General features: G+C 43.5%; 1 protein-coding gene across 2 annotated transcripts in view; it reads right to left on the bottom strand.

Moving 5' to 3' along the window:
- Positions 1-589: 589 nt before the first annotated feature.
- Positions 590-14,493, bottom strand: part of SCMH1 (Scm polycomb group protein homolog 1) — a 73,283-nt gene continuing 59,379 nt past the window's right edge. For both annotated transcript variants that reach the window (XM_088459993.1, XM_088459992.1), the window contains 6 exons: positions 12,955-13,155; positions 12,319-12,501; positions 12,068-12,196; positions 11,715-11,897; positions 6,184-6,314; positions 590-5,571 (listed from right to left, as the gene is read on the bottom strand). In XM_088459993.1, the coding sequence (XP_088316119.1) occupies positions 5,446-5,571; positions 6,184-6,314; positions 11,715-11,897; positions 12,068-12,196; positions 12,319-12,501; positions 12,955-13,155 (953 nt within the window). In that variant the 3' untranslated portion in view covers positions 590-5,445. The remainder of the gene's footprint in view (positions 5,572-6,183; positions 6,315-11,714; positions 11,898-12,067; positions 12,197-12,318; positions 12,502-12,954; positions 13,156-14,493) is intronic.

The raw sequence follows: 14,493 nt of genomic DNA on the forward strand, positions 1-14,493 counted from the left end.
CCATGGCTGTATAATGGGTGCAAGGTGTGCAGAGGGGGGCCTGCAGCGCACACCCATATTATCTAAAACTTGCCTCTAAGCGGTCCCGCGTTGGGTGTCTCAGCGCTGCCCAAAACACAGGAAAACGGCCATTTTTCCGGTGTTTTGCGCATTCACAATGTGAGGAAATCGTAGGGAAAATGGCGGCTGCGCTATTCACCCGGCAATCTGCGCATGCGCAGTAGACTCAGGGCACACTATAGTGCCCAATCTACTGATGCTCATGTGGCCGGCCAGCCGCGACAGTTGACTGCCGTCCATCGGGGAGAGAGGAGGGGGGCCTCGGACGATGAATGCACACAGGCCCCCTCCTCTCTTAAGACGCCCTTGCTTGGTCGCCTATCATTTTTAATAGCTTGGCTGCAAGAGGAGACCTCTGTCACTTTGAAAATCAGCGATTGTTGGGGCATGCTTGGCAAGAGCTCCAATTGCTCATTTAAATCGTCTAGTGGATAGGCCCATTTAGCTTTTTACTTCTCTACAGCACCATTTTGCAGAGTGCAGTAAGTATTACAACATAGCTTATAAATTTAAAAGTTGATATTAATGGTAATACAGCAAGAAATGAATAATATTTGCTGATCATTTTAGAGGTTAGAAAGGACATATCTTACATACAGAGAAAAGCACAAACATTGATTATTTACTAAAAGATAAATACCAGCTGGCCCATTTAGTCTGTTCTGCAGGCTCTGACGCAGTTATGCGGCTGTCCATGTGAATATCAGAAACGTTCAAGGCAACTGGATCAATGACCCAAATAGCCTCTCTCTTGCAGCAAGGCTGGTGAACACTGGACCATGGGGATTGTAGGTTTGGGGCTGAAGCTGGCACTTAATGAAACTCTAGCTTTCAGTCCTAAACTCCTCCCCCCCACAATCCCAGTGTTCTTTAAGTGCTTCACGGAGTAAGGCACATTTTAGAGGGCTACTAGGCAGCCCTTTGCTGTAGCTTAGATTTTTTCTTTTTATTTGTACTAATTTAGGTAGCTGCACTGCTTTTAGCAACACACAGTCTGAGTGCGACAGCTGTGTTAGTCAGCGGGCCAGGGCGGGGGTAGTGTGCTTCATGTGGAAACCCCACAGCAGTCCGGTCGCCCTTTTAGAGTGTGGCGGCGGTGGCGGATGTGGTCCCGGATGGCTGCCACCATTTTGAAAACTGGCTTGTTGCGGGCCTCACCTCCCATAAAAGAGGGGTTGTGTGCGCCCTGACAGGCTGCCCATCAACAGGGCTGGACCGGAGTTTACCCTAACCGTGGATAGTACTCAGAGTCGAAGCATGGAGAAGGAGGGGGCAGAGCTTCCCACACTGTGCACCCTCTCCTGCAGCAAGTGCATAGAGCATCATCCCTCTGCAGGGACTGCTGGTGTCTCCTGCATGTCCCAGGAAGGCTTCAGATCTTCTCCCCTGCAGCTCCTGGAAGGCTAAGTACTCTCCACTTGTACTTGTATTAGCTGCCTATGTGTTAACTGCTTCTGTGTTGGCTACCTCTGTATCCATAGGCTCTTTTACACTGTTTTCACTGATGCCTGCTTTACAGTTAATCATACCTGCAGTCTTTTGTTATACAAGGGGCAGCGCAGACAGTGTAATGGTTAGCATTACGGTCTCCGTTCCTCGCACATTTGCTTCCAACAGATTGGGTAGCTGAGTGGAAGCACCTTCCATGGTTTTCGCTGTAGCCGTTTAGATCGCCACATGCCCTTTCCTGTGCAGGGCTCAGTGTCTTTTAGGGATGCGCTAGCCAAACCTTGGAGGGTTGTCTCCAGTCTGTTTTTAATAGGTTCTGGGGTCATAATCCAGCTTTGGCGAGCCTTGACATGGGTGGCGTGAGCTATGGTCACTTCTACTTAAAAATTTGATGTGGGGTCTCACAGTGATTTGCCCTGGGATTTCCTGCTGACTTGGCAGGACATGCGCGGCTGGCTCTGTGTGGGTGGCCAGGAAGCACAGGTAGCTTACGAGTTTTCATCTACCGCCGTTTTGGCTTGAAGGGCCATTGGCTCTGCGCTTCGCATGCACATTCATTACCAAATTGTTCCTTACACTATCTTCTGTTTGGTAAGGAAGTTCTCCTTCAGCCACACCTGGATATTTCCCACCGGTTGTGGGAAGTACTTTTCTTATGGTGGCCATTCCTAACAGCGGGGTCCATGTTTTACAGGTTTTCGCTCCTCCTTTGAGGTGGTGCGTCCTTAGGAGGTCAGTCTGACACTAACAAATTCATTCCCGGCAGAGGTTCGATTTCCGGGGGCAGGTTGTCTAGTACCACTCTGTTTTGGGGACATGACTCTGAGAAAGCTTAGGGCCTAACGGAATATCTCTCTCTCTGCCTAGTTCGCTTGCAAGTGGTAGGGCGGTTGTTCTGAATCAAAGACTGTTGAATGAAGTCTTCAGACAGCTGGGTGCTTGGCATCCTTTGCTATGGTTCCATCTCTGGAGGTCCGCCTCCAAGGCATTATTTTTATTTTAACATCGCTCTTCCCCAGGAAGGAGCGAACACTGACATTGGGCCGTGTTATCATTCCACTCCTCTCAGCTGGCATGTTTTTTCTCCAGTTCCGCCACAGGAGCGGAAACTGGGGTTCTATCTCATTCCTAGTTCGAAGGCCGAATGGTTCATTCTGGCCCCGCTTATCTCTTCATGCCTTGAGTGCCAGTGGGTGGGTAGTTCAGTTTCCATGAACTGTCTCCGATCAGCGATCCACAGCACGGAGGCCAACCAATCCTCACTAGTTGCCTGGAACGCTTAGCTTTCGTTTTGGGCAGGTAGTCATCCTTCCTCAGTGGGCAATCAACTTGGTTCCCTGTCTGTTCCCTTGCCCTACCGCTCTGTGTTGCTGCGCATATTGCGCACAGAAGAGATCACCATTCGGCCCTCTTTAGAGGTTCTGCTTGTGAAGGATACTTCGGTTTCACAGTTATGGACCTGCCTAGGTCGCTTGTTTCAAAGTACTTTCGAATTAGTGCTGTATCCCAACTTTTGCAAGGTCTCTAGTTTCCTTGTCTGCGCCTTCAGTTCCGGGTGTTTTTCTTGCGGTGGACAGTGAACGGACCCTGCCGACTTTGGTCGAAGGTTCGGTCGATGCCTTGTCCGTCGACCTTGTGGTTCATGCAGTTGTTGGGCATGTTTGTCTCCACTTAGGGACCATTCAGTGGACCAGGTTCTAGTCCCAGTGTAATTCTCCAAACTGGACAGGGTTGCTCTGCATCCCTGTAGTCTCAGTTCCTCTTCTGTCTGACAGCACTTCACTGTCCATTGGTGGAGGGTTTCCGTTCTTCACCTCCAGGTCCAATCCTTGGTCCTTCTGGATTAGCTCATTGTGACCACAGCCGTGAGTCTCCTGGGCTGAGGTGCCATGCAATTGCTTTTTTCGGCTCCAGGACATTGGGTCACCGTCCACAACGGCTTAGCTGTTTGATGGCCTCGAGCTCCTTGCCATCGTTCTGGCTCTATTGGGAGCCCTGTCCATCCTCACCGGCAGTCGGTCGGACAACAACCTGGCGGTAGCATATGTACGTCTTCTGGCAGGTTCAAGAGCATGGCGGCGATGCCGAAGTTTTACGGGGTGGAGACTTTCGTTCAGTCTCTCTCAGCTGTGGTCATACCGAGTGTTAATTTGGACAGTGGACTTCCTTAGCAGAACCATGTTTCTCCCAGGACAATGGTCTCTCCTTTCATTCGGGCGTGATGCCTTCTGCGAGGGGATCTCATGGCCTCTCAACCTGTTTACGAGGCTCCACAGTTTGGTATGTGATCTGGGTATCCACTGGCTTCTGCAAGTGGCTTACTTGACTGTTCCGTAAGCATCTCTTTCCGCCATCCCCACTGTTTCCTGAGGTCTCCAGAGGCATTAAGGCTTCCCGAGTGAGGGTAATCCTAGTGACTCCAGGTTGGTTACACTAGTCATGGTACGCGTACGTTCTCACAAGGTCGGTAGGTCCGGGGTGGAGTCTTCCACTTCATCCAGACCTGCTGCAATTTAGCCCGTTTCTACAAGGACACTTTCGCGACGGGACTTCTGTGATTGAGAATGAGAAAGCTGTAGGTCTTTCTCTCTTGTGGTCTGTACTAGGCTGCAAGCCCGGAGTCCATTTCCATCTCGTGCTTATCTCCGGGTTTGGAAACTCTACCTCTTGTGGTGCATCAGTTACGTGTATTTGCCTCTTAAGTTTCTTGGCCTTCCTTTTGGAGGGTTTGAAGGTCGGTTGACAACTTCGTTTTGTGACGATACAGGCTTTGGACCTTTAATTTTCTTTCCGGCAACGTTTGGCTCTTCTTCCGAGGGTCCAAAACATTTTTACAAAGTGTCCTGCGTATTTAGCCACCGGTGCATCACTGGGTTCCTGCTACTCCTCTACGGACTCTTTTAAAGAAGTACTGGAATTGTGGGATTGCAAGGGGGGGTGGGGTTGGGGGAGGAGGAGCTTAGGAGTTAAGGCTACAGTTCCAGTCCCAACCTACAATCCCCATGGTCCAGTGTTCCCAAGCCTGCTTAAGAGAAAAGAATTAAATGTTAAATTGACCAAAAAAATCCTATTTTCAGGCTGCTCTATCCAAGTCCTGTTTGGAACATGGCAGGAGCAGAATTGGTCACTGTGCTGATCTGAATAAATACTTTCCCTTAACAATTCAAAACACCTGGCATAACCTGGATGTAAACCGGATATGTGTAATATATACGTTTGTCTTTATAATAAATAATGATACCTATATGGATAAAAACCATTAATATTGCTAAAGAGTCCTAAAATCATGTAAACTAGATTTATTTGCGCCCAGATTTTCTGTGATAAACCTTAGGGTATTTTCCTAAGCAACAGAGATATTTTGCACTTCTTCCCAAGAGATGCCCCGTATCATATCATGGGTATTTATGCACAAAGCCAGGGGCAATGTAGCTGGATTTATTATTAATACAATTACATTATAAATTGTAGGCCTTCTATATTTCCCATGTACAAGATTATGTAAAGTAAATTCCCGGTTAACTCCAACAAAGCATCAGATTGCAAGCTTTTGTGGCCAATAATTAATTGTGCCTCTTTTATTCTACTATGTACAGCGCTGTGTGCACTGCCAGTGCTATATAAGATAAGAAAAGTATTGTTTGGATTAAATCGGAGCACATAAGTAGGGTGACCTACAAACCCTCCAAAAACCGTAATGCCTTCATCTCCTCTCTTCCAATTATGTGAAATATCATCGACAAGTTCACAGGATTGGAGGAACATCTCATCGATTAGGAATGGTGATTTGAGATGTCAACAACATATGAAAACCCCCAGAAAATGGGGTTTGCAGGGCTTTGAGTCATTCTTCTCAGGGTAACTTCAAAAGGTTGCTGACGCAGCAGAGTCCTAGGCATGACCATTTAAAAAGTGTTGCTGGGCAAGATGTCATGGTCAGAACTTCCCTTGCTTCAATTTATCTATGTGGTGAGACAACTTCAGAGCAGGACCCAACTTTAGACCCATGTATTTCATCATGACATCACTTCTCAGCAGGAGCAATGCTTTCCCATCAATTTCCTGAAGAGGGGAAACAAGGAGAACAGGTGAGAGCATACAGATGGTACGTCTATGGCATTAGAGAACACCAAACCGAATAACAATTCAAAATTTGGATTTGTTCTGTATTGTAGTCTAGTATTAACATACAAAGCACCAAAATATCATGCTGCACTGTGCAGATTAAGAGTAAATGAAAAGAAAAAGTGTGGGAGCGCTACCGATATGTGAAATGGATAGAAGTGGCTATTTAGGAGTGAAAAATTATCCTCACATTTAATATATATAAAAATGACAAATTCAGGAAATACAATAGTTGTAAATTAAAACTGATGAATCATAAAAAAAACATTTAAAATGCATAATAGGACCATCAAAAATGCAGTAATATAGCAATAAAAAATATGTTTGAAATATGATGATAGATAGTGATAGACCGTCCCATCTCCATACGAGGTATCCGTAGGATCATGTAAAGTTCTAGAATATGGATAATATAGTCTAAGACGGGTAAAGTCTTGCAATATAAAATAAAAGAAAGCAATGGTTTGTTTTATACAGAGGATTTTGAAAATATATACAATGAATGTTTTAAATGGTTTTTTATTTAGTTTGTGTTAACACAGAACTCACATGTTTGCGGAAAAGCTCAGCATGTGATCCCAGCTGAGGATCAGCTTCTCTGACAAACTTCATAACGTCTTCCATGTTCCATAGGGCTGGGTCACGAGGCCCTTGCCGACCACTCACATACCTCTCTGACTCTATAAAAGGACAAATGAAAGGAGACAACATGAACACTCTGCGCTCTCATATTGTGCCACCAATGGAGAAATTTAGTAAAGGTGTATTTATAATATGAAAGATACAGTCTCTTCATTCATAATTATGTGTTAAAACCTTGCATGATGGAGTTTTGGGCATAATTGAAAACCTTTTCTGAGATGCCATCAATGCTCCCCTGAAGATCTGGCCTGCATTAGTCTACTTTGTCTATAGTAATGTGTATACCTATGACATTTTTTAGTTTTAATTTGCTCACACAGGACGGGATGTACTAACACTAAAAAGCAGTCAAAACTCAAAAAAATGCAGTTTTCGGTGGAATAACCACATTTCCCATATGCACAAAGTTCCAGAAGGTTTCTGGAGCTTGTACTCAATAGGCAACAGCATCTAAGGAGTTGCCTAATAGAAGCAATAGGATCCCTCCCAGTTCCCCCAGTGGCTCATGCATGCCCTGGCCGATGGCCACACATTCGCACAAAGCTCCCGGGTCATAAACACTAAAGGACAGTTCTTCTCGGAACGGTTATTAACACAGCTATACACGTGGTAAGTGGCGGGATGTATTGTATTCAAAATGTGATCCCGCCCATATTATATTATATTATATTATAGAGAGCAATGTTTCTAGGAGCACTAGGCAAAAGCATGAGGCTACCACCCCTGCTCCCCCAGTACCTACACACTCAGAGGCGTATTTATAATGGGTGCAAGGTGTGTGGTGCACACGGGCCCCACACACCACAAACCCTGCTCCCAATTTCATATACTTACCTATCTGCCGGCCCGGCGCTGGCTGCAGAAATCACCAGGAAAATGGCCATCATGGCCATTTCCCCGGTGATTTGCGCATGCGCAGTAGAGATGTCCCGGGAAACACAGCGCAGGTGCCATGTTCCCGGAGACCGGCGCGGGCGCAGTAGACTCTGGCACAACGCCAGAGTCTACTGCGGCGCTGCAGAGGAAGAGGCCTGATCAGAGCCTGTGCACAGGCTCTTTTAAAACACCTCTGAAGACACTCACTTCACTTTGATATAAAAAATTCTACACAAATGCATGTTACTAAAATAAAAAGTAACAGAGAGAATGGACATAAATAAAAGCAGAAATGCAATAAACCATAAACTGATCTCACAGGAGCCAATAACATAATAAGGCGTAATGAAAACAAAGACCAAAAACAGATTAATATATTTTAAAAAAAGTCTAAATCATTTTAGAAAATGCAACACTCTCTCTCAAAAAGGAGAATATGGGTGAGATCAATTCTCAATGGATTATTGCATTTTGTTTAATTGGGTTTTGTAAAGGCAGCCATTGTGTCATTGTCCAATATTCAGTTGATCTATTCAGCAGAAGCTCGTGTCTTGGTGATATCACTAGTACTTACTTACTGAGGAAATAATGGACATTGCTTTGGAAATTAATATGGAGTACTTCCTGCCATCAAAAAAAAAGCAATCACAAATCCGTAGGATAGCACTGTGCAAAGTAAGATCTCTTCCTGGAGTGTCAGGAAGATCCAGGGTCTGTTTCCTGGGCTATGATTGATGGCAGAAGAGGATATAAGAGAATCTATGGGGCTATATGGTGGCATGCTAAACATATAGGGCCTGATTCTGAGTCACGTCTGTGACAATGCCACGGACAATTTTAGCTAAACTAAGACGCTCACTTGCAGCATATTCAGACGGTGGTTTTCCATCTGGAAGCATCTTTAGACGCACCATGCAAACTTGCACCAGCCTTATGGCAGGTACAGTTTCTCTGACTGAATATGGCGTCATGTGTGAGCGGCCATGGGTCTTTGGATGCAGCCGCTTACAGCAACACGCCCACAACATAGTGTATGTCAAAATTGCTGCCTCACATTGCTGGGATCATGTGTTTGATTTCAACAAGGGCATTATCTCTATGTGGATTGTATGTTTTCCTTATGTTTGGGTGGGTTTCTCCAGGTGCTTTGGTTTCCTCCCACTCTGCAATAGATATACTGGTGGATGAATGAACTGGCTTCTGACAAAATGAACTCTATTGTGTGCACCCATGCAGGGCTGGCCCGAGACTAATTTTTTGGTATGCGAATATATATTTTGGCGCCCTCTGGTGTACTTTTGCGAGCGGCTGAAAAATTTAAGGGGGTGTGGTCTCGTGGGAAAAGCCGTACCCACGAGCCACACCCCATGTCACGCGGAAGGCATACCCAAAATTTCTGGAGAGAGAAGGAAACCAAAGGGGACCAACAACAAAGGGGAGAGAGACCGTAGACATTTAAGAAGAGAGAAAGAGAGCAAGAGATGAGAGTCAGCAGAGAGAAGAGGGAGATAGAGAGAGAGAGGCATAGAGAAGAGAGGAGGGGGCAGAGAGAAAGAGGCAGATAGTGAAAAAAGGGGAGAGGCGTAGACCCACCCGTATTAGTGCTGTACAATCTGTCTCCTTTGCTCCGATACCGAAGCAGAACAGAATGTGCCTCAGCAAGCATGCCGGGGCCCGGAGGTGTTCTGTCAACCCAGCACGCCACAGTCACACATGAGGCTGCCTTAATATAGCCTTAAGTGGCCGCTGTGGTAAGTATTTTCTAATTACCATGTCGCTGACGCGGCCGAGCCAGGATGCCTTCTTCTATGTGCCACCCTGCTCGGACGTGTAACCAGCGTATAGGTAGAACTGGCCCTGCATCCATGTGGTAGACAATATAGATTGTAAGCTCCACTGGTGCAGGGTCTGATGTGGATGATTAAACACACAATGTGGAATAAATAATTGCTATATAAATAAAAATATAAATAAGGGGCTATGTGATTGTGTGTGAAGCTATGTTGGTGAAAATAAGGATATTTGAGCTAAATGACTTAAAATGTAATTGTACAGGACATGCCACCATTATAGTAATGCATTACATTACTATTGTGACTTAAGGCCCCCATACATTAGCAATCTGAAAACCACAATTCAACAATTTATTGCCCAATATAGCAATCTGCACTCATACATTACAGATCTTTTTCAGTGATTTGCAGATCATTTTCAGCAAACACAGATCTGGCAATCTTGAAAGGCCCATCATTTTACTGGTAACGGTCTGCAAATCTGCTGATCATGTCAATACACTAGCAATCTACAGCCCCAATCCATCTGTGAAATCCAACATGTTGGATAATCTGATTTAACAATTCCAATCACTTTTTGGTTGCAATCTGAGATCTGTGAAGCCAATACATTGCAGATTTTGTTTATACAAACATCTGCGAACTGCAGAATTGCCACATTCGATTGCTGATGGCAGGTGTTGAGCTCTTTTTACCTCTACACTGGGAGAATAGGAGGAGAAGGGGGGGGATAAATGTAAAGTAAAGTCTGTAATAAATGTAACTCAATTAGCATGATAGATTCTTAGCTCATCTTAGAAACAGCACAATTCTTTTAGAACTCCACAACTTCCCTGCCGCACTGACACTGGTGAGAGAGGGGCACGGTTACTTTGCTTTCAGAAGTGGAAAGTTGTTCAGTGTTGATTGGGACTTTGGACCTGGAAGTGATAATAAGTTTCATATGTGGCATTTAACAAGGAGTGTGTCCTACATATATACACACACCAATCCACATGGTCATTTAAGAGTGCCTCTTGTGAAGTACCCGTTTACTATATCTTAATTGCAAAGCCTATATTCATCTACTTGTAAATATTAATGAATTTGTGGGTTATCTTAGAAAACAGACCAAAGCTTTATTGTCTTTTATACTTAGTCGCAAAGTAACGCCGTTCTGACACCTTACAGACACCAACATCGCCCATATTACCTCGTCCCCAAAGAAGTGTGAAGGACAATGTGCAATACTAGCCTACCGCAATTGTTAATGTGCGTAGCCGCACAGTGCGACCGCTCATCATGCTCATTGAAATGTCCCTTCAAACTTTCATTTGGCAGATGCAGAACATTACTCCTTTAAAACTGAGAAAGAGGCAGTCTTCCAGTAGGAGTGCTTGTCTCTTCTCTACACAACTGCTGCCCTAGTGCCAGAGCAGCATGAGCCAGGATGTTGGGGTGAATAGAGGAAAACAGCATTAATGTGAAACCGGATTGCTATTCAGAGTTATTGTAGACACAATTGGTCTGCACATAAATGGTTCAGTCAATACCAAACAGAAAAAAAAAACATCAACCTGAGAACTGGTGAATAAAAGAAAATAACTGCAAGAAAATAACACTGTAACCCAGAGCACCAATCACATGTAAGATGTCATTTTCTATTAAAGGTTAACAACAAAGCAAATGTCTGATTGGTTACTATGGTTTATAACCCATTTTTACCTGTACACCAGTTAACAGAAATGTCACCCAGTATATACAGTACTATGCTAAATCACTATTTGCTGATTTTCACAGTTTAATTTAACAACAATTTAACATTATTTAACAATAATTAATAGTGAATAATTCCAACTGAATAAATTACTTGCTTTAAGTAGTAGATTGTAAGCTTGCGAGCAGGGCCTTCCTACCTATATAGCTGTCTGTTATTACCCAGTTTTGTTCTATTAATGCTTACAATTGTAAAGCGCAACGGAATATGCTGCGCTATATAAAAAACTGTTAATAAATAAATAAAATCAAGGCCCAAAAAGTTGGTGGACATGTGAGGCCTACAAATAATCAGGTGATGAGAACTGCAGGTCTACTTTCATCTAGAGTGGACTCCTCTAAGCATCTCCCTAATATTATTCTGATTTGAACCTGTGTTACTTGACTTCTGTGGAGGATTGGGTACGGGATGCCGGCGCTCGGGATCCCGGCGGTCAGAATCCCGATACTGGCATCCCGACAGGGTTAGGATACCGACACCTGTCGATAAGTATCGTAACCCTAAACCTTACCTCTCCTCCAACCTAGCGCCTAAACCTAACCCTCCCCCCTAGTGCCTAACCCTAAACCACCCCCTAACCCCACTACTTACTGTCGGGATGCTGGCGCCGGGATTCTGACAGGTGTAGGGATTCCAGCGTCGGCATCCCAACAGCCAGGTTTTCAACTACATCCCCACTGTAGACTATTGTCATGCTAATCAGCCTGATTAGTGAACTAGTTGATCGACTTGCAGCACCCTTTCTCCAGTGACAGTGATAGGGGAACAGGTGTATATGACAAGCAACATGCCTGGTGTAACTGCATGTGTCTACAGTGTTGCCTCCAGAAAGATAGCTGTTAATTTAGACTACAGGGCTCAGGATCCTTTTCTAAATGTAAGCTTCTGTTGCCAAGATTAAAATTCCTATCTTATTCATATATCAAAACACCTGTCTGCCTGGGTCACTATCATACAGTGACACTGAGCTCTATGCCATATAATTTTGCCTGTAGGTGTCCTTTTTCACTCACCACCAGAGCTCAGCCTGCGCACTGTTCCCTGGGAAAGGCTAGTCGGCTGATGGAGGCTCCGATACGCAGGAGACCGATATTCCCTGGAGACTCTACATGTGTTGGGGCTACTAGGAGAGTCTACAGGACCCAGACGCTGCTCCATTGACGCCGGGAGACCAGCATCTAGCAGGAACGTTTCTCCTGTAGCCATTCAAAGAGGAAAAAACAGACCATGGTTGAAAAAAGCGATTATATCACAAATTGTGTATTTAAATAAGTGCCTTTGTCTTACAAGCTACAAGTTTTGAAATAACTCAGGTACTGCAGAACATTTTGTCGAATATGAAAACAGAACAGTGCCCTGGGCTCACCTTCTGATGCATGACAATCATTCTTTGGTACTTTGGGACACAGGGGAGCATTGTATGGAGGTATTTCACTTGTGTATCTCTTGGATCCTCTTCCTGGACCATGGAGGTTGCCCTCAGAGTTACACCTGTCTGTGGGGGAAAATCCCCCAAGAAAACCAGTGTCATTGGTACTCTACTGAAATAAAGTAAGCGTTTATTCGAAATACCTCTTCTTGATGTGGGTAGGAGAAGGCACTGTGCTTTATTCTTACCCGTCAAATACCGGTCATTCTCATATGATCCTGCCTGCTGCACAGGATTCTGGGTAAAGGGCTGGTTTCCAAATAAGTGGTCACTACGCAGGTTCCGACAAAGCTTCTCCAAAAAGCGAAGGACATAACCAATACTGTTCACTGCTGGAAGGTTCAGTGTATGCTGTTCCCTCTCAAATACCGCTACAAGAAATAGTGATATTTATTAAACTCTGGATGGAGCCAGAAAGTGTGATGATAGGAAGCAGTTATAAGGAACGATAAAACCAAGCTCAGATAGTCTAATCAATGGCCAGGACGTCTCAGGGAGACTTGTCAATGAAGATGCATTAGGAAATCTGTTAGTGCACTTATAACAGCTATAGATTTCAGAAGAAATAGATTGATGTATCATGTCATCTGCACATTGTCAGTCATTTGAAAAATTGCAATATCATTTTGTGCACAATGGAGTTTTTTATCACAATTAAAATAGCCAATAAAAGAAATAATTTATAGGAGAAGCATCTACACAGACTTTGTAAAATTCTGTTAACCTATTAGACAAGTCAGATGCGTCAAAATAAGATACCTGGGTTGTGGACTAGGTGCATAATGGAAAGTTTATATGATAAAGGAAAATTGCAGCTCTCTCACCGGATATAATTTCCCCACCATGACCCTGCTTTAGGAAACCAAAGACTGTTTTCTGGTGGTAAGCGCAGTCTATGCAGGCTTGAACTGCTTGCTGGAGGACTACAGATGCCTGTGCTGGGCCAAAATGGTCTGGAAGATGCTGAACCTTCTTTCGGTCAAGGTGAGGGCCAGAATCTCCATTCTTGTTCAGGTAAATGCAAACTAAAAATAAAACATACAAGTAGAACCTACACATTTACATACAGTAGTTTCAATAGGTTTACTTCAATAATTCCCGTGCAGTGTCTCCGACCAATGTGCCACAACATCTGGCTGGTTATGCCACAAGTTTATATGAATTTTATTATTGTTGTGAATCCAACAATTTAGTTCTAACTTACCAAGGCTGAGGAATTGTTGTGAAAAAGAATGAATGATCTATAATAAGAAAGGTACTAGAGAAAAGCTGTCTGAGCACAATCTGTTTCAGAGACCAAGTAATGACATACTGTACGGGGCAGATGTATTAAGCTCTGGAAAGTGATAAAGTGGAGAGTAATAAGCGACCACTCAGCTCCTGTTATTTTTCAAACACAGTCTGTAACATAACAGTTAGGAGCTGACTGGTTGGTCGCTTATCACGCTCCACTTTATCACTTTCCAGAGCTTAGTACATCTGCACCACGCAGCACAATTGTCTAGCCAGTCTTGAAAATATTGGATTATTGGGGTTAGTAAAATGGGCTAAAAGACTTAAATTGGCTATAGTACAAAATGAACAGGGCTGGATTTATTTTTCGGGATTCTGTAGACTTTTGTCACAAACTATAAACTGACCACACCCTGTAATAGTTATAGATATTAGTAGTTCATTAAAGAAAGAACGTTGAGAAATGCGATTATAAACAAAGACATTAAATGCTTGTGCCAAATAGTATAATTATAATACAATAAAATGTCTTTTCAATAAAAAAACCCACTATATAGATTATTATTGTGCAAATGGAAAAGCTTATTCATCTATAGAATGTTCCTGCTTTGTGCCCACTCTTCACTGTACTAGTGTGATGACAAACATATTCTGGGGCAGTCATCTTTGCAGCTGGCATACACCGCTCTCTATATGGTGATAGGGAAACAAGGGGAAAATAGATCCTGCACAGGAATGATAAATATAATGTAATGTAACATAACCAACTGTAAATTATTCTTGGTACATATCTATATCAATATCAATATTAAAGTGTTGGTGGTGCTCCCAGGAATTAATATATTCGTATATCTGGTAAATATTTTGCAAAGGCAAAAAGAAAGAAAATTCCTTGTAGGTGAACTCTTATGTAACTAGTGTGTTATGTAGATATTTAAAACTTAACTTTTAATTCCACTTACTAGTCTAAAATAAATTGGATTAATTGGGCGAAAGTATTAAGATAATATACAATATTCTTGGATCATATTTCATACAATATGTCCAAGAAATCCGGTCACAACAAGTATAGTAAATTCTATCTGGTATAATAGGGGTTCTTATAAAGTAATTGATTGCAAAAAGTAGCT

This window comes from Taudactylus pleione, unplaced genomic scaffold (assembly GCF_031769625.1).
Source record: "Taudactylus pleione unplaced genomic scaffold, aTauple2 ptg000959l, whole genome shotgun sequence".
NCBI classification, from domain to species: Eukaryota; Metazoa; Chordata; class Amphibia; order Anura; family Myobatrachidae; genus Taudactylus; species Taudactylus pleione.